General features: G+C 43.9%; 1 protein-coding gene across 2 annotated transcripts in view; it reads left to right on the forward strand.

Annotated features, from left to right (window-relative positions):
• The window catches only part of AHR (aryl hydrocarbon receptor), a 131,788-nt gene that overhangs the window by 16,559 nt on the left and 91,413 nt on the right, over positions 1 to 23,816 (forward strand). For both annotated transcript variants that reach the window (XM_040433679.1, XM_040433681.1), the window contains exon 2: positions 8,716 to 8,903. In XM_040433679.1, the coding sequence (XP_040289613.1) occupies positions 8,716 to 8,903 (188 nt within the window). The remainder of the gene's footprint in view (positions 1 to 8,715; positions 8,904 to 23,816) is intronic.

Here is a 23,816-nt window from a genome sequence, read left to right on the forward strand (position 1 = left end):
GTATGGTAAAGTTGTTACTTTGGTTAGAATTTGCCAGCCCCTGCCAGAGATGTTGAGGTATTTCGAGGACACTTCATCTCGCCCGAACGGGCGTCTTTGCATGTAATCTGTTCTGTAGCGGTCACGTACAACTTGCATGTGTGTTGGGTAGGGAGACTTATTTCATAGTTTATTCAGAATCCTTTCTCAAACAAATGCGCTATGATTAATTTGGGCTATTTAATTGACAAGTTCAAAAATTAAGAAAAGGCCTTTGCGCTCAGAAAAATTACACTTCAGAGACCGCACATGGCTGCATTCGTAATGGTTTGTTCTTTTCATCTCTAATTATGTTTTCGCTTCGTTGACTCCTGCTCTCGGTAGCCAGCATCGTCTGTCCTTAAAGTACTTCTGGATGACAAGTAAATAAAAAAAGCCGTGTACAGAATAGTAGTGTTTGTTCTATAGAGTGTGGACAATTGGCACCAACCATGTCCATGTCTGCTGGAGACGAGACTCTCGATGAACTTTTGGCAGAACTAACCTCTTTAGAATAGTCACAAGGGATTTGTTTTCGGCTGGTTTTAGACACTTTGGGGGTCATTTATTAAGAACGCCGTTTTAGACGCCAGTTTTAATATCCCCTATATTTTCTATGCCTATAGGTATATTTCTGGTTAGTACATGACCCTTTTTGTTTTTTTGCACCTTCCTGTAGTGCATCCTGGTGCTATTTCTTCTCGAGGTTGGCAGCACAAACGCACCCAGCTGTCCACATGATGTACAAGAAAACATAATTCATCACGCCAGGCCATCTTCTTCCATTGCTCTATGGTCTAGTTTTTGAGCATCAGATCTGTGGCTACACAGTCCCCCACATTGTCAGCATTATGTACTCCTGAGAGATCAGACCAGATGGTCTAGCCTTTGCTCCCCACACACATCAGAGAGCCTTAGGTGACCATGACCATTTTGCTGGTTCAACAGTTGTCCTTCCTTGGGCCAGTTGGTAGGTAGCAACCACTTCATACTGGGAAGCCCCCTCAAGACCTACCATTTTTGTAGATGCTTTGACCCAGTTTTCTCCATCACAATTTGGTCCTTGTCGACTCCATAGACAAAAAAAATCACAGTAAAAACTAAGATAAAAACACCCTGCACGTTATGATATATACAGTGTGGGAAATAATTATTTGACCCCTCACTGATTTTGTAAGTTTGTCCAATGACAAAGAAATGAAAAGTCTCAGAACAGTATCATTTCAATGGTAGGTTTATTGTAACAGTGGCAGATAGCACATCAAAAGGAAAATCGAAAAAAAAACTTTAAATAAAAGATAGCAACTGATTTGCATTTCATTGAGTGAAATAAGTATTTGAACCCCTACCAACCATTAAGAGTTCTGGCTCCCACAGAGTGGTTAGACACTTCTACTCAATTAGTCACCCTCATTAAGGACACCTGTCTTAACTAGTCACCTGTATAAAAGACACCTGTCCACAGAATCAATCAATCAAGCAGACTCCAAACTCTCCAACATGGGAAAGACCAAAGAGCTGTCCAAGGATGTCAGAGACAAAATTGTAGACCTGCACAAGGCTGGAATGGGCTACAAAACCATTAGCAAGAAGCTGGGAGAGAAGGTCACAACTGTTGGTGCGATTGTTCGAAAATGGAAGGAGCACAAAATGACCATCAATCGACCTCGCTCTGGGGCTCCACGCAAGATCTCACCTCGTGGGGTGTCAATGGTTCTGAGAAAGGTGAAAAAGCATCCTAGAACTACACGGGAGGAGTTAGTTAATGACCTCAAATTAGCAGGGACCACAGTCACCAAGAAAACCATTGGAAACACATTACACCGCAATGGATTAAAATCCTGCAGGGCTCGCAAGGTCCCCCTGCTCAGGAAGGCACATGTGCAGGCCCGTCTGAAGTTTGCCAATGAACACCTGAATGATTCAGAGAGTGACTGGGAGAAGGTGCTGTGGTCTGATGAGACCAAAATAGAGCTCTTTGGCATTAACTCAACTCGCTGTGTTTGGAGGAAGAAAAATGCTGCCTATGACCCCCAAAACACCGTCCCCACCGTCAAGCATGGGGGTGGAAACATTTTGCTTTGGGGGTGTTTTTCTGCTAAGGGCACAGGACAACTTATTCGCATAAACGGGAAAATGGACGGAGCCATGTATTGTGAAATCCTGAGCGACAACCTCCTTCCCTCTGCCAGGAAACTGAAAATGGGTCGTGGATGGGTGTTCCAGCACGACAATGACCCAAAACATACAGCAAAGGCAACAAAGGAGTGGCTCAAGAAGAAGCACATTAAGGTCATGGAGTGGCCTAGTCAGTCTCCGGACCTTAATCCAATCGAAAACCTATGGAGGGAGCTCAAGCTCAGAGTTGCACAGAGACAGCCTCGAAACCTTAGGGATTTAGAGATGATCTGCAAAGAGGAGTGGACCAACATTCCTCCTAAAATGTGCGCAAACTTGGTCATCAATTACAAGAAACGTTTGACCTCTGTGCTTGCAAACAAGGGTTTTTCCACCAAGTATTAAGTCTTTTTTTGTTAGAGGGTTCAAATACTTATTTCACTCAATGAAATGCAAATCAGTTGCTATCTTTTATTTAAAGTTATTTTTTCGATTTTCCTTTTGATGTGCTATCTGCCACTGTTACAATAAACCTACCATTGAAATGATACTGTTCTGAGACTTTTCATTTCTTTGTCATTGGACAAACTTACAAAATCAGTGAGGGGTCAAATAATTATTTCCCCCACTGTAAATGTGCGGATGTCACTGGCCATATTATTGAAGAAAATCACAGAAATAAGATAATAATGCACTTAGTAAAGTAGATGCAAGCATTATATATGGACAAAGTCCTCACTCTGATATGATAATATCTGAGACACTTAGCAAATATATTTTGATCAAAACACATCTGTGCCCGCCTACCAAGCGCCAAGGTGGTCTCAGGTCAGGCGGGTCCTACGCTAAACCTACCTAAGCCATTGGGCTTCTATGTTCAGGAGCGCATACGCCGCACATATAGTGTGCGCTCCTAGTCGCCTCCATGTGCATCAAGCAACCGATGGGAGGAGGAGCAAGCACACCTATATGTACCACCTAATCAAGACGCTCTATTGGATAGGAAAGGCAAAAGTGCAGAGGAATGCTACTCCCAAGCTAAAATAGGTGCGCATTCACACTTGAAGGTACCACTCCCTCAAGCAAATACTACATAGACAAAAAAAATCACAGAAAAAACTAAGATAAAAACATTCTGCACGGTATGATATACAAATCTGCGGATGTACTGGCCATATTATTGAAGAAAATCACATCATCATATCAGAGTGAGGACTTTGTCCATATATAATGCTTGCGTCTACTTTTACTAAGTGCATTATTATCTTATTTCTGTGATTTTCTTCCTTGTCGACTCCGCTCAAATCCTTTTGGCTTCACTATTCCCTGCTTTCAACACATCAACTTCAAGAACTGTCTGTTCTCTTGCTTGATACGTCCGCCCCCATGACCGGTGCCATTGTCAGGAGATGATCTATTTTTCATTTCTTCATGCATTTTGTAATTCAGAAAGTATGTAGAAGAGAGATGGGTTTACTTATTTTTCCACACATCCACTTGGGTTGCATTGTTGGACACGTATTTCGACTGTTCAGCAGGGTGTGTTTTATGGCCCATGCAATGAATGGGAGTTATTGACCAGGTAAATGTTCATAGAGAGTTTCTGCCTAGAGATGGAGTAGTAGTACCCTCCCCATAGACCAGAAGTGACTGGGGAGATGCATGCAGAGTGTTATCTCTCTAGTTCTTACTTTGTAGTAGTTTTATCAACCCAGTCAGTTTTATTTATGGGCCCTGAACACCGAAACAGACCCAAAAAAACAACTGGAAAATCTGATGCCAACCGACACCCCTTTGTGCATCAGTTGTACAATCAAAGGAAACAATGGAGTGAACTTCTTGACATGACAGCCAATGTGAACATTATCTCATATGGAATATTTTTTATGTCTGGAAAGAAGCATAGTTTATTTTAGTAGGCTGCAACCAGGCCTTGATCATTGGTGTATTGTACAAATAAATTGATTCAAAAATCAAAAGAAAAAAGTCTCAAACCACAATCTTGTTTGGAGCGCAGCAGGTCTATGGTGAGGTAGGGTCACATTCACACTTAGTCCGGAATTTCCTAGCCATCCATAGGAAAGATGATGATGAAAAAGTTATGCAGAGAAAGTTCCTTCAATATGGTCGATCACTGGATCCAAGGTACGGGCTTTTCCCACAGTCAAGATTCTCTTTTCTCCTAGATGTTCTTCAAGAAAACTTGACCTAGTGAAGCACCGCCAGACTGACCGGGTGGTGCTTCACTTTGTCAAGTTTTCTTGAATAACATCTAGGAGAAAAGAGAATCTTGACTGTGGGAAAAGCCCGTACCTTGGATCCAGTGATCGACCATATTAGAGGAACTTTGCATACCTTTTTCATCACCATCTTTCCATTGGTGTATTGTGTAAGGACCCATGCTCGTTGCGGTCCGCTTTTCTGACGTGTAACCCTAACAGAAGGCATACATCGTTTGTAGTGTTGCATTGTAAAGGAAAAAATATGTGACAGTGGCCGGAAAGACTGTCTTTAACATGCTTTTGGGCACATGAGTTTATCAAATCTCAGATTTTTCTCTTCTCCATGCTTGTGCAGTCCGTTTTAAACAGATCCGTTTTTTGTTTCAGTAGTGTTTCCATTTCCATTCCGCTTCCGTTCCGTTTTTCCATTCCATTTTGCGGTTTGGTTTCCGTTTTTTTGTGGGGCGCAAATGGAAACGGAAGCATGGTGTATACAGTAAGTACATAAAAAAATTGGGCTGGGCATAAAATTTTCAATAGATGGTTCCACAAAAATGGAACGGATACGGAAGACATACGGATACAGAAGACATTTCCATTGACTTGAATGGAGCCACGGAGTGTGATTGCGAGCAATAATAGGACATGTTCTATCTTTGAGCGGAAATACGGAAACGGAATGCGTACGGAGTACATTCAGTTTTTTTTTGTGGACCCATTGAAATGAATGGTTCCGTACACGGAACGCAAAAAATGGAATGTAAACGGGAAAAAAAAAAACGTCTGTGTGCAAGAGGCCTTAGGCTAGTTTCACACTTGTGGCAAGGATCTCCGGCAGGTTGTTCTGGTAGAGAATTCTCAGGATCCAGCGTGCCAGATACTACCGCCTTCCCATGCATCGTCTGCCGGCGGCAGGTGTGAAAGAAGCCGTAGGTGTCTATTTGGTGGCATTGCTATATACAGTATATAAAATTTTGTTTCCTTGATCTTGTTAAAAAGTTGAGTAAAATATTCCTGGAAAGTTCTCCAAAGCAATCCCTTCTTCTAAGCTGGGTGACAAAATGTTTTTTTTTTTTCTAGCCAGAACAAATGCAAGGCTATACTGCATTGTTAACATTGGTGGGATGAACTTTTAGTACTGTTTACTGTGATGTGTTATGTAAGTGCTGTGCACGCGTGTTGCTATATGACTTGTCTTGAGGGAATATGCATTCTCTAGTTGTCAAGGGACCTGCTTCTCTGTGGTTTAACAGTTGCTAAGTTCCCTCCAATTATATTCAGTGTAAATGTCCTGAGGTCCAGCATCTACCCTTGAGATCATTTGCCTGTACCCTTAGATGAGTGCTTTTATTATAGCTATATGTTTAGAAAGCTTCGTTCATCTGTGTTGGTAGTGCCATCCAATTTCGTTAAAATTGCCAGACAAAATAACGCACAATTTTTATTTATTTTTTTGTCCGGTTATACATGATGGGAAGCCCAATACCGAATACCAGTATAGTCAGTGGGTCTGTCGGAAGCCACTGGTGTCCATCATATTACTTGTCCAGCAGGCCTCATGCACACAAATGTTTTGTTTTCATGTCCGTCCCGTTTTTTTTTTTTGCGGATAGGATGCGGACCCATTAATTTCAATGGGTCCGCAAACAATGTGGACAGCACGATAGCATATGGATGTCATCCGTTTTTTTTACTCCCATATCTGGAGCACTAATCTCTTCCATTTCTGTGGGTGGGCTGTTGCTAATCCCATGTGACAACTGAGCACCTGCATCTCCTAGGAGTACTGTGCAATTGACTTTTATTAACTCTCTCCTCCCCTGCATTGAAAATAGCCCCTCCCACACGGCCCCGGTGCTAATAAATAGCACTGTGGTATGCAATTTTTTTTTCTACATTGTCTAGAGCGATACCATGCATAGCTTCATACTTCTATGAATTTAAAAGTGGGGATGAATGAATGAAGTTTGTCTGGGCCTCTTCACCTGCTTCCTAGTCATCCCTACGCCAGAGCTGAGAGGAGGAAGGGAGCAGGGAAGCTACTATGTCGGTCCACTCCTGAATGTAGAAGGTGGACCTACATTTCATCCACAGGAAAAACCGCTGGTGGCGCTAGCAGAGGGGAAAATGCATTGTGGGTAATGAAACTGAAATACAATGCAATAGACATGCAATTAAAATAATGTTTCATTTGGAATATTCATTGCATAATGGGAAAGTTTAGGGATTGGGCTATTTGCTTCATGTCGTCCGTGGACCGGCGGTGTTTTTTCCCCCTGGTTATAGCTTCGCTGTGGTGTTGTGCAAAGCACGTTTGACTATTGTGGTTGGCACTTCCCTTCCCCCACATAGAAGGGAGTGAAGGCTATTTCTCCTTATTTGTCATTTTACTGTATTGCAAGTCACAAAAGTAATATATATATGTGTGTGTGTCATGGCAGTTGTACACATAGAGCAGTGGAAAAGTCTGGCAAAGTGGTGATGCACTTATCTAGAGGCCAGTCCTACAGGCGCTGTTACAATATTGCTGGTGGACCCCGCGGACACAGTCCAGGACCTCCTCCAGGGTCTCCACAATTTGAGAAATGTATCATGCGTCCAAGACTCCCAGCTAGAGAGCTCCTCCAATCTGCATATTTATCGGATCCTGTCTAACGACATCTGAATTGTGGAAGGGTCAGGGCTCAGCCCGTGCAGCGGAGTTAACAGTGTAGCCGCCATGACCATGCGAGTAGGCAGGGAAGCCTTGGACAATCTGCAGGCATTAGAAGATGGCAACTGAGGTGTTAAAGTGACTTTTGTTTGATCGGTTGGTGGTTTTAAAATGCAAATTCACTAATTGTAGATCAGAAGAGTTGTTGTAGTATTCTGTAGGCTGGAATTTCCTCCATTTTTATTATATTTTTTCCAAAGGACTTTATTTTGCAAGCATAAATGAGAACATGAATAGCTAATCTTTGTTCAAATACTAGATTGCTGTGTCATTGCTCCCAAGCGTGTGAGCGGAGCGCGGCAGTGTATCCCATGGCAGATCTGCTACAGTACTGTACAGAGTTCAGTATCTGTTCACGTTCTTAAACCGTCCATGAGGCTTTATGGAGGCACTCTGATTCCCCATGGGCACTATGCCTCCACAGTTCTTCTAGGGTTGAATATCTCCATAATATGGTATCAGATGGAACATTTGATGGAATAAAAAATAAAAGACATTTGTAATCGGAGCCATACTGGGGTGCAGTGCGGTTCACTGTGTGAATTTAAGGATTTCATGCCCACCTTTGCAAGGAAGCCCCAAAGTTCAGTCCTTCTGTTTGGTCTTGAAAGTTGGCCACCAACTTTGAAATTAATTTCACTTGTAAGGGGCAGCAGAAGGAGGAGTTGACTTGTCTGTCTTCAAGTGGTTAGGCTACTTTCACACTTGCGTTGTTCTTTTCCGGCATAGAGTTCCGTCACAGGGGCTCTATACCGGAAAAGAACTGATCAGGTATGTCCCCATGCATTCTGAATGGAGAGTAATCCGTTCAGTTTGCATCAGGATGTCTTCAGTTCAGTAGTTTTGACTGATCAGGCAAAAGAGAAAACCGTAGCATGCTACGGTTTTATCTCCGGCTAAAAAAACTGAAGACTTGCCTGAATGCCGGATTAGGCATTTATTCCCATAGGAATGTATTAGTGCCGGATCCGGCATTCAGAATGCCGGATCCGGCATTCAGAATGCCGGATCCGTCCTTCCGGTATGCGCATGCGCAGACTGAAAAAAAGGTGAAAAAATAAATGCCGGATCCGTTTTTTGCCGGATGCCACCGGAAAGACGGATCCGGCATTTCAATGCATTTTTTCGACTGATCAGGCATTTTTAAGACTGATCAGGATCCTGATCAGTCTTACTAATGCCATCAGTTAGCATACATTTTGCCTGATCCGGCAGGCAGTTCCGGCGACGGAACTGCTTGCCGGATCTCTCTGCCGCAAGTGTGAAAGTAGCCTTACTTGTATTTTATGTGAGTCTACATAATGTGCATGTAGGCCGAGGGTATGAGGCGACATGAGTCGCTCGATGGGAAATCTCTGAAAAGTTGTACAACTTGCCTTTAACGTATTTTTGCACAAATAAGGTCACAGTAACGTGCGACTTTCATTCTGGTCTGTGATGGTAACAGTGTTAGGTGCTTTTTGCCCCAGTCGCAGCAGGTCACATCGCTACTTCATAGGCAAACGTTACATGCGACGTGACACGTGTAGCCCCAGCTTGATTGTCCCATTGTTAATTAGAAACACGCCATCTTCTAAAGGATAAGCCAGAGTTTTCCTGCATGGTTACATTTTTTTAATATATTTTCTTTTTTCCCCCATACAGAGTGAAATCAACGCCATCCGATGGAGTGAAATCCAACCCGTCGAAGAGGCATCGGGACCGCCTGAACACAGAACTGGACAGATTAGCCAGCCTTCTGCCCTTCCCACAGGAAATCATATCTAAGCTCGACAAGCTCTCAGTGCTTCGCCTCAGCGTCAGTTATCTCAGGGCCAAGGGCTTTTTTGAAGGTAAGATATGAATGTGCTGTTTCATTTCAGAGGGAATTTCCTTATTGATTAGCATATTGGAAGTGTTCGTAGCCCTTGTCGTGGACTTTGGGATCATTAACTTATTGGACATTATATGACTCTGTCCATTCACAGATTGCTGCACAGCAGGTCTTATTTTTATATTGGTAATATCTGTGTGGGATCTTGAGCTTAAAGGGGTTATCCCATTTTAGACAATGGGGGCATATCGCTAGGATATGCCCCCATTGTCTGATAGGTGCGGGTCGCACCTCTGGGACCCGCACCTACAAGGAGAACGGAGCCGGGGAGAGTTGTGGCTGGAGGACGGCTCCATAGAAATGAATGGAGGGCGGCTGCGCATGCGCAGTGTGCCCTCCTCAACTTTCTCCGCTCCGTTCTCCTTTTAGGTGCGGGTCCCAGAGGTGGGACCCGCACCTATCAGACAATGGGGGCATATCCTAGCGATATGGCCCCATTGTGTAAGATGGGATGACCCCTTTAAGAAAATGTTAGATGTGTTCTTCTCAGACTTTTCAGCATTGTAAGCCCGCTGGAATGAAACTTGTTAAATGGGTTGGCCACTATCTATCACGAGCGGCACGTACATGCAGCTAGTAATAGATGTCATTAAATCATCAGGGCCAATGTCTGATTACTTAATATCCCTAATTTATGTTTACTTGGAAGCCAGCTTCCTGATGCTGCACTCACAAAATGGCCACTGATGGATGATCCTGCCCATCAGCGGCCTCCACATACATCGGGGAAGGACAACGCACGCGCTAGTTTCTCTGGCTGTCCCTAGTGTAAATGAATGGAGGCCGCTGTTGGGCAGGTCCTTCCACCAGTGGTGTGCAGTGCTGGGAATTAGTTAAAGGGGTTATGCCATTATTGATGTAAAAAATTACATCATATAGTAACAAAGCTAGAACCAGCCCTGCTGTACCTTACATGCAGTCAGGTCCATAAATATTGGGACATCGACACAATTCTGACATTTTTAGCTCTATACACACCACAATGGATTTGAAAAGAAACAAACAAGATGTGCTTTAACTGCAGACTGTCAGCTATAATTTGAGGGTATTTACATCCAAATCGGGTGAACAGTGTAGGAATTACAACAGTTTGCATATGTGTCTCCCACTTGTTAAGGGACCAAAAGTAATGGGACAATTGGCTTCTCAGCTGTCCCATGGCCAGGTGTGTGTTATTCCCTCATTATCCCAATTACAATGAGCAGATAAAAGGTCCAGAGTTCATTTCAAGTGTGCTATTTGCATTTGGAATCTGTTGCGGTCAACTCTCAAGATGAGATCCAAAGAGCTGTCGCTATCAGTGAAGCAAGCCATCATTAGGCTGAAAAAACACAACAGGCCTTCCTGTTTTTGAGGCTCACCAATGGTTTACATCTTGTGGTGAACCCTCTGTATTCACTCTGGTGAAGTCTTCTCTTGATTGTTGACTTTGACACACATACACCTACCTCCTGGAGATGGTTCTTTATCTGGCCAACTGTTGTGAAGGGTGTTTTCTTCACCAGAGAGAGAATTCTTCGGCCATCCACCACAGTTGTTTTCCATGGTCTTCCCGGTCTTTTGTTGTTGCTGAGCTCACCGGTGCGTTCCTTCTTTTTAAGAATGTTGACCACGCCTAATGTTTTTGCTATCTCTCTGATGGGTTTGTTTTGTTTTTTCAGCCTAATGATGGCTTGCTTCACTGATGGTGACAGCTCTTTGGATCTCATCTTGAGAGTTGACAGCAACAGATTCCAAATGCAAATAGCACACTTGAAATGAACTCTGGACCTTTTATCTGATTATTGTAATTGGGATAATGAGGGAATAACACACACCTGGCCATGGAACAGCTGAGAAGCCAATTGTCCCATTACTTTTGGTCCCTTAACAAGTGGGAGACACATATGCAAACTGTTGTAATTCCTACACTGTTCACCTGATTTGGATGTAAATACCCTCAAATTAAAGCTGACAGTCTGCAGTTAAAGTACATCTTGTTCATTTCATTTAAAATCCATTGTTGTGGTGTATAGAGCCAAAAATTTTAGAATTGTGTTGATGTCCCAATATTTATGGACCTGACTATCTCCTCTTCATTGCTCCAATTGCTCTGTTAGATTTATTTCAGGCTGGCAGCTTGGGGTACGTGTCCTTTCTGCTGTTCTTCCCTGTAACTGCCACAGCTTCTAACAGTTGTACACTGAGCTCATGTGAACACCTCAGTGCGGTGGACAAGGTTTAATGAAAAGAACAAACAGCAGGTGGCGCTATACAGATATAGCTCAGTGGCTACACTGAATTTTTAATTACATGCAGTTACAAAAGTATTCAGATCCATGTGCTGGTTGTAAAAATGTAGAATATATTTTATGGCACAACCCCTTTCAGCGACCCTGCAGGTAAACATAAATTAGGCATATTAAACCATCTGATGTCTGCGGTGACGGCTTAATAATGCATACTATTAGCTGCATGGTTGTGCTGCTCCCAGCATATGTGCAGCTAGTAATAGATTGTGGCCAACCCCTTTTATTGGTGGTCCTAGATCAGGGATCGGCAACCTCCCTCTTTCCAGCTGTTAAGAAACTACAATTCCCAGAAGGCTTCATTTCACTTCTAGAAGAACAGCTGATCATGTTTGCATGCTGGGAGTTGTAGTTTCAAAGCAGCTGGAGTGCCGAAGGTTGCTGATCCTTGTCCTAGATAATGAGCAGCTTCAAAGGTCGGTGTTCTCTGAAATGTACTGACGCCATTTTTGCACGTGGCTGATGTCTTATTTTGGTTTGGTAGCTAACGCTATTTTGTGCGAAGTGGGTAACCCTGGCATGCGCAGGTCAAAAGCACAGAGCGACATGGAGTGCCCAATGAAGCTTACATATACAAATGTGTATTTTATAATAAAAGCAAGTATGCTTGTGTAACGTGTCCTATCGGGATGAACCTGCTGCAGAGATCCGTCCTTTGCTGCTGGTTCATCTTCTGTAACCTCTGTGCAACTGCTGGAGGGAAGATGTGGTATTACACAGGCTCCTATACTATTGGCTGTCTGGGCATAAAAAACATACCTGCATATAGGTCATCGGAGCAGGAGCTGCCCTCTGCGGTGGGTCTCCACCTCCTCCATTATGTCCATATGTATTAATGAAAGAGCTGGTCCGGATGGGACAACCCCTTGTAATAGGAAGCTTCCTTGAAGGAAACGGAAGTCATTACCGTACATCACATGCATTGTAAGCATAAGATCTTGACGTTTTCCTTACATTGCTCTAGGCCTATTCTGAGTTTTCTCTGTACAGTGAAACCTCTCCAAAAGCTGATCCCCCTTCTCCACAGCAGATTTCAGGCCCTTCATGTATTATGCACTCTTGCAGTCTACTTTCAGTGGATCGGCCCCATGAAGGTTTATTTTCAATGCAAATTTGGGGGCGTTTGGCTTAGATTTTTTGCAATGTAAATCAAACTCATGGCAGCATTGAAAAATATGTAATACTGAAAACAAGTTGCAGCTGTATTTCTGGAGAGTCCGTATTAATATACTGCAGTCCACCTCACACGCCGTCTGAATCTTCTGGTCTGCCTCCCACTCCAATGACCATTCACTTTTATGAAGCACGTATAAGGTACATTATGTTAGATTAATTTATCTTCTATTCACAGAATAGGGGAGAACTGTTGGGTTGGTGGGGGTCCTACCACAACAGGGGGCCCTGTACGCCATAGAACCCCCCAAAATGAATGGGCTGGCCGGTTGCGCATGTGCGCTGCCGCTCCATTCATTTCTATGGGACTTAAAATAGCTGAGTGCTGTTCTCAGTCGCTCAATAGAAGTGAGTGAAGCTGGGGTCACGCATGTGCATTACTGCTCTAGTCATACACCCATTCTCCTGATGAGTGGTGGTCCCAGCGGTCTTACCCCCAGCAGTCATAGTCCTATCCTATGGATAGGTGATAAATGTTGTTAATTGAGGAAACCCCTTTAATTTCCAGGCTTTACAATAGCTCAGAGCTGCATTTACAAATTTACAGGCTTCAGAGCTGAAATCAGTCCCTGCACAATGTCTGCACACAGCTTGCTTGACTATCCTGGATGCTCACGTTCTTGAGTTTCTGAAAAAGTGAAGTTTGCATTGTCAGTAGTATCGGCCGGTGCTCTGTATTATCCAGTAACGTGTGTTTGGCGTATACGGGGGGTACACGGAGTACAATGTCTCCGTCGGAGCACGGTTTGGATGACTGCTAGCGCTGTGGCTGGAGTTAAGATGAAGCCCTCTGTGAATAACAGGATGCGAACAGGGGGGCGTGAATTCCTGAGGAAAGTAAAATAGAAATGTGTAATCGTATCATCTGGTTTGGAAGGAAGCTGATTTTTCTGCCAGTAACAATAGATATCTTTTAAAAGAAAAACATTTAATCGCAGTTTAAATAAGTTGAAGGCTGCCATTTAACTGTTTAATGTGTGCACCAGGGTTGTAGGAGATTTCTTTCACGCCATATATTCCATTTTTTAAGGGATTCTTCTCTTTGGTAACCCCTACTTGTTAGAAGGGTCCCTTGACAATAAGCTGATCACTAAATGTCCCCCTGCCGGGACCCCCAGTGGTAAGCATTCAATTCCCTGCAGCGCCACCCCTGGGGAAATGAAGATGTGCACTTTGCCTATTCAAATCAATAGTCTGTGTAATGTAGGAGAGGACAGGTCCTCCATAGCGAGAGACATTCTTTGGAACTGCTCTTCACTGTGGCCCAGAAAGGATGCCAGAGAACCCTCTGTATTAGCTCAGAAATCCCCAATACGATATATACGAAAATGGTTGGTTTTTCTAAATTGGGCAACCCATTTAATATATTGCTAGTTTTCTGTATCCTGTGACATGAACATGTAGCTCCAGTGAGGAGGCCAGACGTTTAGAAGTAAGCAGCCTTGTCCTGACCATGCCTTCTACCATGATGGAGGCCACTCTCCCTGCAGGACCAAACGGTGCTTCCTCAGGACTGAGAGGCTGTGTCTGGTTTTATGAAGTCAGCAGTTCCTAGTGGATCCATTGTCAATTGCGGTACAGGTTATAAATCCACAGCATTCCAGTTTGTTCTTTGGGTCTCTACCATAGATTCCACCCTGTGTGATCCATAGGGGGAAATCTGCAACAGAAACTGCAGCAAATTCTCGAAAGGGGTTGAGAAAGGGTACAGAAGCCATGTATTTCTAATCATAGACAATCCCTTTAGGTAGCGCCATATCTTGACTTATGAAATGTGATATTTTGGCACCACCAGTATGTCTGTAGCAACCGGGTCACTGGCCAGTAAACGTCTTAAAAAAGAAAAAAAAAAAAGATTAGAATGACTTACACAATAAGGTAATTAATACTACTCTCTGATTCCCAACCACTCCCATTCCGAATGTTCCTGAGTCCCAACTGGTTTCTTCTTCCTGGTCCCCCTTTACTCCTCTTTCCCAAAATCCCAGTGAAGATGGCATAAGCTTACACAAGCTGTCTAGACCTGCCCCAGATTCATCACCAGGGCTCAGGCTGGATAATAAATCTGGTTGGCACAAAAAAGGCGCCACTATTGGGCCAGACCCTTTCCAGTGAAGCTCAGCCCCATTTTTGTGCAAGTCTGAAAAAAGTGTAGAAACCCTAGTTGCACCAAATGACGCCAATTTGTGCCACTTTTTGCCGAGATTGTAGACTCGTTAGTAACTCTAGGCCAATGTGCATCACCGCAAAGCTTGGTGATCAAGTCGTTTCTATGAACATGCTGTATAAGATCAGTGAGCAGAACGCGTTTTCCCTATTCACAAATGCTTATAGACTGGTCCTTTTAACAGTGGAAACATTGTTGGGACAGCTCTGGGGACCAGCTGCAGTCTGTCCCCTAGATTGACTTGGTTGTTTCAGTGACATTGACATCATTGCAGAAGATGTCAGCGCGGAGAATTGCCCTCTGTTCCACGGGCGCCTTCAAACGCAGCTGTTGACATCTCTGCAGTTAAATGCATAGAGTACACAAAGCTCGGCTTTTGTTTCCAAGAGGAAGTAAGCAGACCTGCGAGTCGTGTGTGTCGTCTGGGCGCACGGTTAATGTTTTCTTCTTTCTCTGTTCATGTCCTTACACGATCAGAAGCTACGGCAGGACAGCAACAAGGAAGGACTCCCAAGTAGCCTTCAACTGCGTCTGCGTTTTCATGTGGTAGCAGCTGCCTCCTAGCTGGAGCCTCCAGAGGATATGTGACCTGGTTTTCTTTCTCCTGCTGAGAGCGATGAAACGGACTGGTGGCGTTTCGTAGGCTTTGAAGTACAGTCCAAATATTTATCAATGGGAGCTTCGCTTCTTAGTGCTGCTCCTCAGGTCTTCATGTAGCTGAAGAATTTGACAGGCTAAGCCTTACGTTGTTTGACAATATCCAGAATATTTTTAATACGGTTTCAATTTCAAGATTTGTGGTTTGTATTTTTTGCTGAGGAAGAAAGTGATCACTATACTATTGGTACACACGCATAGCCTTAAAGGGGTTGTCCACTTTCAGGAGGAATTGAGACAATTGTTGATATCCACCTGCAGCTAGTACGTAGTAACGTGACAGATCCCGAGGGGCTGCTCCAGTTCTCCTGGCTTGATTGCATTTACCCGACTTTGCTGGTGATGTCACATCAACACATGACTGCTGCAGCCAATCACTAGCTTCATTGGGTGCACTGGTCACATGTTATGATGTCAACACTGCAGCAAGGTTGATGGAGCCTCGCCAGGGGAAGAGTGGTGACACAGGATGTCAAGTAACTGCTTCCCAGTTCGTTACCACAGGCAGATCCCAAGGTTTGTCTGATTTTTTTTTTTCCTGAAACTAGACTATCCCTTTAACATGTTTAACTACAAACTTCAGTGACTTAAACGGGGTGTTTTAGTAAGTTAATAAAAAAAACAAAAAAAAACTGCATAGAAGGATTTTACTAAATTATAGTAGTAATGCTCACCTTAGCTATCCCCCTGCTGCCCCTACCCCCGCTGTTATCTCTGTACCTCCTGGTCCATCTCAGCATTGACATGTGACTATTGCATCCAATATCTTGGTCTCATCAGACCACAGGACTTGTTTCCAGTAATCCATGCCCTAAGGCAGGCATGGCCAACCTGTGGCTCTCCAGCTGCTGTAAAACTACAACTCTCACCATGCCCTGCTGTAGGCTGATGGCTGTTGGCAGTCTGGGCATGCTGGGAGTTGTAGTTTTGCAACATCTGCAGAGCCTCAGGTTGGCCATCCTTGCCCTAAGGGTACATCCTGCCGCTAGTGTGAAAGTGGCCTTAGTCTGCTTGTCTTCAGCAAACTGTCTGCGGGCTTTCTTGTGCATCATCTTTAGAAGAGGCTTCCTTCTGGGACGACATGCCGAACAATTTGATGCAGTGGGCGGCGTATGGTCTGAGCACTGACAGGCTGACCCCCCTCCCCTTTAACCTCTTTAGCAATGCTGGTAGCACTCATATGTCTATTTAGAAAAGACAACCTCTGGATATGACGCTGAGCACGTGCACTCAATTACTTTGTTTGACCATGGCGTCTGCTGCTGAATTCCCGCGCCTGCGCCATAACGTTCCTCGATCGGCGCAGGCGTACTTAGTGAAGGACGCACGCTTACCAGCTCCTTCCTCAGTGCGCCTGCGCCGATTACGTCACACTACACCTGGAAGAGAAGACTGCCGGCATCAGCGATAATAGTCAGTCTTCTCTTTCGGGTGTATTGTGACGTAATCGGCGCAGGCGCACTGAGGAAGGAGCTGGCCAACGGGAGGAGGAGAGTGCTCGCTGGCCCTGTCTATCAAGAGGAGATGGGGCGTGTCTAGAAGCGGCAGATGCGGCGGCTACCAGCAAGTACACGCCCAACTTGCTGGTAGTGAAGAAATGTGCATATGATAAAAGTATGATTTTTACAAGAAATAAGCCACAGACAAAGGTAGGACATGTATGATTGCACTCAGCTGACATTAGCAAATAGCTAATGTCCGCTAATGAGGGGGTGACAGAAGCCCTTTAACTTCTACGGGTGATCCCAAATTAGCTGAGCTGCTCTAAACAGCAATAGCTATTGCAGATGTTGGAACTTCACATATATTGCCAATATTTTCAATTAATTTTTATGGTGTCATGATCATTTTGGTTTATTGATCATACTCTGAACTTAACCTGGGAAGTTATCATTATGATTGCTTGGAAAGTCAACAGACACGTGGGAAATGTGACGATAATTGGCCAGTGTGAACAAGCATTTTCTGAGAATTTTATGGAGAAAACCAATGGATTTAATCTGGTTTCCAGGATCACTCAAATGTCTGCCATGTAAGACCTGAATGTGGTTACTGGACAATATTCAGTGGTAGAAGTCCTCTGCTCTAGTGGCAAGCCTTCTCCTCCAAAGAAATGATGAATACACTAATGTCTGGATCATATTTTGTGGCTTTTCTGGTGACCTCATCCAACAACAAATGCCTAGTTTGGGCTTTAGATATTCAGATGCTTTAATATGTGGAGGCAAATTATGGCATAATAACCTCAGGAGGTCATCATGTGTTCAGCCTTCACACAATCTAACAGAAGATGAGGGTTTCGTTCTGGATGGGTCACATAGATGTAGACGTATAAGCTCCATATCTCCTGTAGCCTCTTCTAGATATATTAATGCCCAGCTCTATTGCATGGTACATTGTGTGGAGTAAGCAGTCGGTCATATAGTTGTACACAACTACTTTATTGTTACGTTATTACATTTTAGAATCGCTGTCATCAAAACTATGCGGGTGCACAGTGGTATTATGCGATGACCAAAAACAGGAAAATCCAGTGCCTTCTATTTTAGATTGTTCAAAGCAGCCGCCCTATGCCTTGATAATCACTTTGCTTACTCTTTTATCCTCTAATCCAGCTTCATGAAGGAGCATCTGGTGTACATTTCCAACAGTCTTGAAGAGGTTCCAACTTAACTGCTTTTTGTGTACCCTCTGGAGTCTGGACCACCTCATGGCCTGTCATTTCTATCGGGTTTAGTTCAGGTGACTGTGGAGCCCAGGTCATCAGGTGCAATGCTCTTTCATCCTCTTCCTTTGTCATAGAGCTCTTGCACTGTGGTAGGAGAGGTTTGTTTTGGGTCATTGTCCTCCTGAATCCCCAAATGAGATACATATTCTGTGTTAACAAGGTGTTCTGGGGTGACAAAATTGATGCCCTAGCAATACCTGATTGGTGAGGTACCGACTCTTCTCACTTCCACCCATCAGCTGAACGAAGGGAATGTGGCACCATAGAGGATGCTGCGCCCCTTCTTTGTTTACTAGATGCAGCGCTGTACTTTTTGTAGCCGCTATTACTAGTATTACCACTACTAATAGTACAGCGCTGTGCCTGGTCAACAATGACTGCTACTGCTGTCCCTTAAATCTGGTGGGGGCTACCAAGAACTGGACTCCTCCATTCTGCTATTGAAGGCCTATCCTAAGGATAAGCCATCAGTTTTGAAGTCCTTGATAACCCCTTTAAAGGGGTTTTCCAGGAATAATAGCTTTTTCACTAATGCCTTCATGAACAGAAGATTCATATTTACCTGCTCCCCGCCGCTGTGTCCCATGTTCTGGTTCTTGCAGTGTTGACATCTGGCGCAGCATGGTCACGCGCCACGCTGTAGCCAATTACTGTGCCCCCATCTTATGCCTGGAATCATACATCTAACATCTAGTTTATTAAAATTAAATATGTAAAATGTGGACTTGTCAGATGTGGCGTTTCTCCTACCTTACCTTGACCGCGGGTTCACACCTGAGCGTTCTGAAAGGAGCGCTCTGTACGCGCGATTGTACAGGCGTTTACAAGCGCGCATACAGAGACAAGCGAACACACAGTGTCGCGCGTTCCCTAAAGTCTATGTACGGGAACGCGCGACAAACGCCCAAAAAAGCGCTCAAGTACTTGTTTGAGCGTCAGGCGTTTTACAGCGCGATCGTACGCGCTGTAAAACGCCCAGGTGAGAACCATTCCCATAGGGAAGCATTGGTTTCTCCTTGTGCGTTTTACAGCGCGTAGGAACGCGCTGTAAAACGCTCAGGTGTGAACTGAGTGTGAAGGCCTAGGTCACATAACCTTTGCTGTAGAGAAGCGGTCTTCTGCAGGAATTCAGTGAAGCATTTATTCCTCCTCTAATGTAAGGTCCTTTTTAGGGTGGTTTAACGCTATATATTTTTTATGCAAAAATACTGACTTTTTTTGAGCATAAAATGCTGTGGCCAATAAGAAATTCTAAAATGATCCAACACTGCTGTTTTTGTAGTGCCATTTTTAGATAGTCTTCTGGGGTTTTTTGGTCACTTGGAGGTTTTTGAAATGGCAGCATGCTTTGGGTGTGGCGATTTTCAGGCATTTTCTCATGGACTCCTATAGGAAAAAGAAAAGTAATTAAAGAAAGCGCCAGACCAAAAAAAAAAAAATAATAATAATAATTTGTAAAGAAACAAAAAATTATGAGTTTCAAATTATTATTATTTTTTTACAAGCCAAGAAAACGTAGAATGTCAGCAGCCTGGTGATGTCTGCGGCTGTTCACATCGATAAACCCCCACACAGCACATGCCTTTCTTGGTCTGCTTTTCCTTTGGGATCCTCTTGAGAGGCGTTTCATCATACAACCTTCCTTCAGGTTTTTGCTACGTGAAGTTGATGCAGTTTTCCACTATTTCTAAAAGTAATGATGGACTGCCATTCATTTTTTCATACTGTAAGTCTAGCTTTTCTTGTCCTATTAAGGACCGCTAGAGTCAGCATGGCCTAAACCACCACCCGTCATAACACAACAGTATGAAGCTTTAAAGGGTTTCTGTCACCCCATTAAACCGTTTTGTTTTTTTTTCTTTACTAATAATCCCTATAGTGCGATCTCATGATACATAAGCAAATTAATCATTTTGGTTCAGTAGAATTTGCTAAAAATCGATTTTTAAAATATGCTAATTACCTTGCTACCAGCAAGTAGGGCGGCTACTTGCTGGTAGCCGCCGCATCCTCCGATGGTAATGACGCCCCCTCGGCATGCTGATTGACAGGGCCAGGGAAGGGAATCGTTCTCTGCTGGCGCTGTTAGAATTTGAAATCTCGCGCCTGCGCCGTACCTGTCTTCAATCGGCGCAGGCGCACTGAGAGGCGACCACTCGCTCGACCGCTCCATCCTCAATGCGCCTGCGTCGATGACGTCATCAAGTACACCCGGAAGAGAAGACGCCGGCATCGCTGGAAGGAGGCGGAGAGTCTGGTGACGTCGCTGGATGCTCGAATCAGGTAAGTATGTACATAATAAGCATGCTGCCACAAAAACCACCAACGAAATGGGAATAAATAATTTTATAAAAATGACAGTTATTAACACTATACCACCAACGATTATTAATAATAAATCTCTTCCGGGTGTACTTGATGACGTCATCGACGCAGGCGCATTGAGGATGGAGCGGTCGAGCGAGCGGCCGCCTCTCAGTGCGCCTGCGCTGATTGAAGACAGGTACGGCGCAGGCGCGAGATTTCAAATTCTAACAGCGCCAGCAGAGAACGATTCCCTTCCCTGGCCCTGTCAATCAGCATGCCGAGGGGGCGTCATTACCATCGGAGGATGCGGCTGCTACCAGCAAGTAGCCGCCCTACTTGCTGGTAGCAAGGTAATTAGCATATTTTAAAAATCGATTTTTAGCAAATTCTACTGAACCAAAATGATTAATTTGCTTATGTATCATGAGATCGCACTATAGGGATTATTAGTAAAGAAAAAAAAAAAAAAACTGTTTAATGGGGTGACAGAAACCCTTTAACAAGCAGCCCAGTCCCACAAATGTATGCTCAAAGACAAGCATTTACCATAATAATAACTATCTTTATTTATATAGCACCAACATATTCCGCAGCGCTTTACCATATATTTTTTTTTTCAAAATGATGATTTCATTTTCGTGGTTCAACATTCTGTTTCCCAATTCTACCAAAGTTCTTGGTATTGAATTTTTTTTTTTATAGTTAAAAAGCACCTGTCGGCAGCTTCACCCCTATTAAATAAAGCCTAGTTCCTGTCTGGGTTAATCCTGCAGATTAAAATGTTACCCGTCTTGTGAAAATTGGTTGTGTCGTTCCCAAGAAAAGTTTTTCATTATTTATGTAACTGGGGTGCACCAATTGGCCAGGCTACGTGCACTGAAGCCCTAATTTTGCATAAAGAGCTTTTTCTTTTTTTAATTGGGAATGCCGTTGCAAATTCTTACAAGACAGGTAACATTTAATCAGGCAGCATACCTGTCTTAATAGGGTTGATCCTGTAAAGAGAGCCAGTCAGCTCTTTCGGTACATAATTGGAGAAGATGTTCTTAAGGCTTTGTGTCGTGTCCTTGCCCCCTGAATCCCGGTGATGATTTTTGGGTTGGACACACGATGAGATGGGTTATGAAGCGCCATTGCTTTGTTCAGGAGGCCCGGAGAATGTGTTGCTGAAGGAGCACTTTGTGCAGTGAACCAGATGTGCTGATTGTGTCTAGGGAAGGCTTTTAGGAGAAGAGATGAGGAATATGGAGTTACTGACCTCTGAGCTTTACAATCAGCCCTGTGTTAAAGAAGAGACATTCCCATACAGGCATCCTAGAAATCGCAGAGAGAAAGCTGCATGTGTTCCTGTCTGTGTAGAAGTCATCACAAAGAATTCTTTGTTTGACATTCCTCTTTCGCATACTGTAAATGCACGTTGTAGCATGTCTGTGCCTATCGCAGGCTTTTATTTGTCTGTGGGACCACTACAATACCAGATCTGCAAGTACACCGCCTGTTACAGCTTCTCTCTTCCCCATAAAAACCTCTTCCGCTAAATATTAACCGTAGTGGGCTTAGTCATGTTTTATCCACTCGATTAGAGGGCCTGTCATTATGTTCAATCTGCTCAGTCATCGTTTGCTCATGACTGCTTTTAGAGGGCATCTGTCAGCAGATTTGTACCTATGATACTGGCTGACCTGTTACATGTGCTCTTGGCAGCTGAAGGCATCTGTGTTGGTCCTGTCTTCATATGTGCCCGCATTGCTGAGAAAAATGATGTTTTTAATATATGCAAATGAGCCTCTAGGAGCAACGGGGGCATTGTCATTACACCTAGAGGCTCTGCTCTCTCTGCAACTGCTGCATCCTCTGCACTTTGACTTCAGGAGAAGTCAGGGCCAGGGGTGATCACATTTCCCCTGCCTGTCCCTGTCAATCCAGGTACAGAGGGTGCGGCAGTTCCAGAGAGAGCAGAGCCTCTAGGTGTAATGACAACGCCCCCGTTGCTCCTAGAGGCTCATTTGCATATATTAAAACATCATCATTTTTCTCAGCAATGCGGCCACATATGAACATGGGACCAACACATGCCTTCAGCTGCCAAGCGGACATGTAACAGGTCAGCCAGTGTCATAGGTACAAATCTGCAGACAGATGCCCTTTAAATGAAATATATGCTAATATCGTACGCCAAAGGCAGCTTGACTCTTTGTAGATTTCATCTCATCATGTTGTCTGCTGACTCGTTTTATAGTGCTGCACTAAATAAGCTTATCCTGCGCTCACAATCTCTCTCCATCGCTCTCTCCATATAGATTTATCAGCCTTAAAAAAAGAAGAAATCTGTGTTATTACCCGTTAGTTAAAATGATCCTGCAGGCTAGACTGTGGACCGCCTGCAATGTGTGCACTGGTCTGTAGAAGTGTCCAGTACGTGTTCTATGTATAATATATGAGTACATGGTCAAGCTGAGGTCACGTCACTTTCACCATGCTTTTGGATGCTTTAGGTGGTGAATGTGTAAATGGATTGCAACTTGGGGAAATCAATAATGGTGAAAATGGAATGATACAAATTTTTTTTTCTTTTTTAAAATCTCTCCTGAAGAGGACATTTGGTCAGGAAGCCATTGCTGGATAACCCTTTCTTACCAGCAGAGCCCAGTACCGGGTGTAGAGCATACTGGATGTTCTTGTTATTCTAGACCTGGAGAAGAAGTAATCATTTTTGGTTTAGTTGGACAGTTGTGATTCCCCCCCCCCCCCCCGAACAATGAAATCAGACAAAGCAGAGATAGACATGTATAAATTACGAATTTTACTGAATCTTTTCCCACAAAACCTATATACGGTATCCATCTGCTCAGCTCCTCCTGCTCTATAACATGCTGCCTGCAGATTGCACTGCCTTCCTGAGCCCCACACTTTCCAGCAGCGCTACTCTGATGCTCGTGGCTGCAGCAGCCATGAGATGAAGTACCCATTTACAGCACATGACTGCTGCAGCCAGTTGCCGGCCTGAAAGATACGCGGCTTGAGAAGGGTCTGAACGGTGAATGGCTGCAGTGGTGAAATGCTGTTATATGTACATGCACTTCACTGCTGACAGGAAGGAGGAAGCATTGGTGCTGCAGACTGTGTGTATAAGGTTTTTCTTTATTATTTTAATAGTTTTACGGTCTTCAAAAAAGTAGTAACTGGGATGACCCCTTTAAAGAGAAGCTTTAGGGAGATTCATGCTGGAACTACAGACAGCATAAAATCAAATCCCACAGGCTCCTCTCTAACGGACAGCTATGTTTTACTATGAAAAACATTAAAAACATTGGCCCAGATTTACTATTGGGTCTGCACCAAACATCTGACAAAAAAAAAGTGGCACAATTTGACGCATCATTTTTCTACACATACCCAACAAGGTTCCAGGCTTTGTGGGGAGGGGGTGGTGCATAAGATGCTGTTTTGCACCAGAATTTTAGAGCAATTCTGGTATAAAAACCAATAGTTGGTATAGAGTCAGAGAAAAGTGCCTGTCCCTGCACCAGATTTCTCCTCCGGCCTGAGCCC

This window comes from Bufo bufo, chromosome 5 (genome assembly GCF_905171765.1).
Source record: "Bufo bufo chromosome 5, aBufBuf1.1, whole genome shotgun sequence".
Lineage (NCBI taxonomy): Eukaryota > Metazoa > Chordata > Amphibia > Anura > Bufonidae > Bufo > Bufo bufo.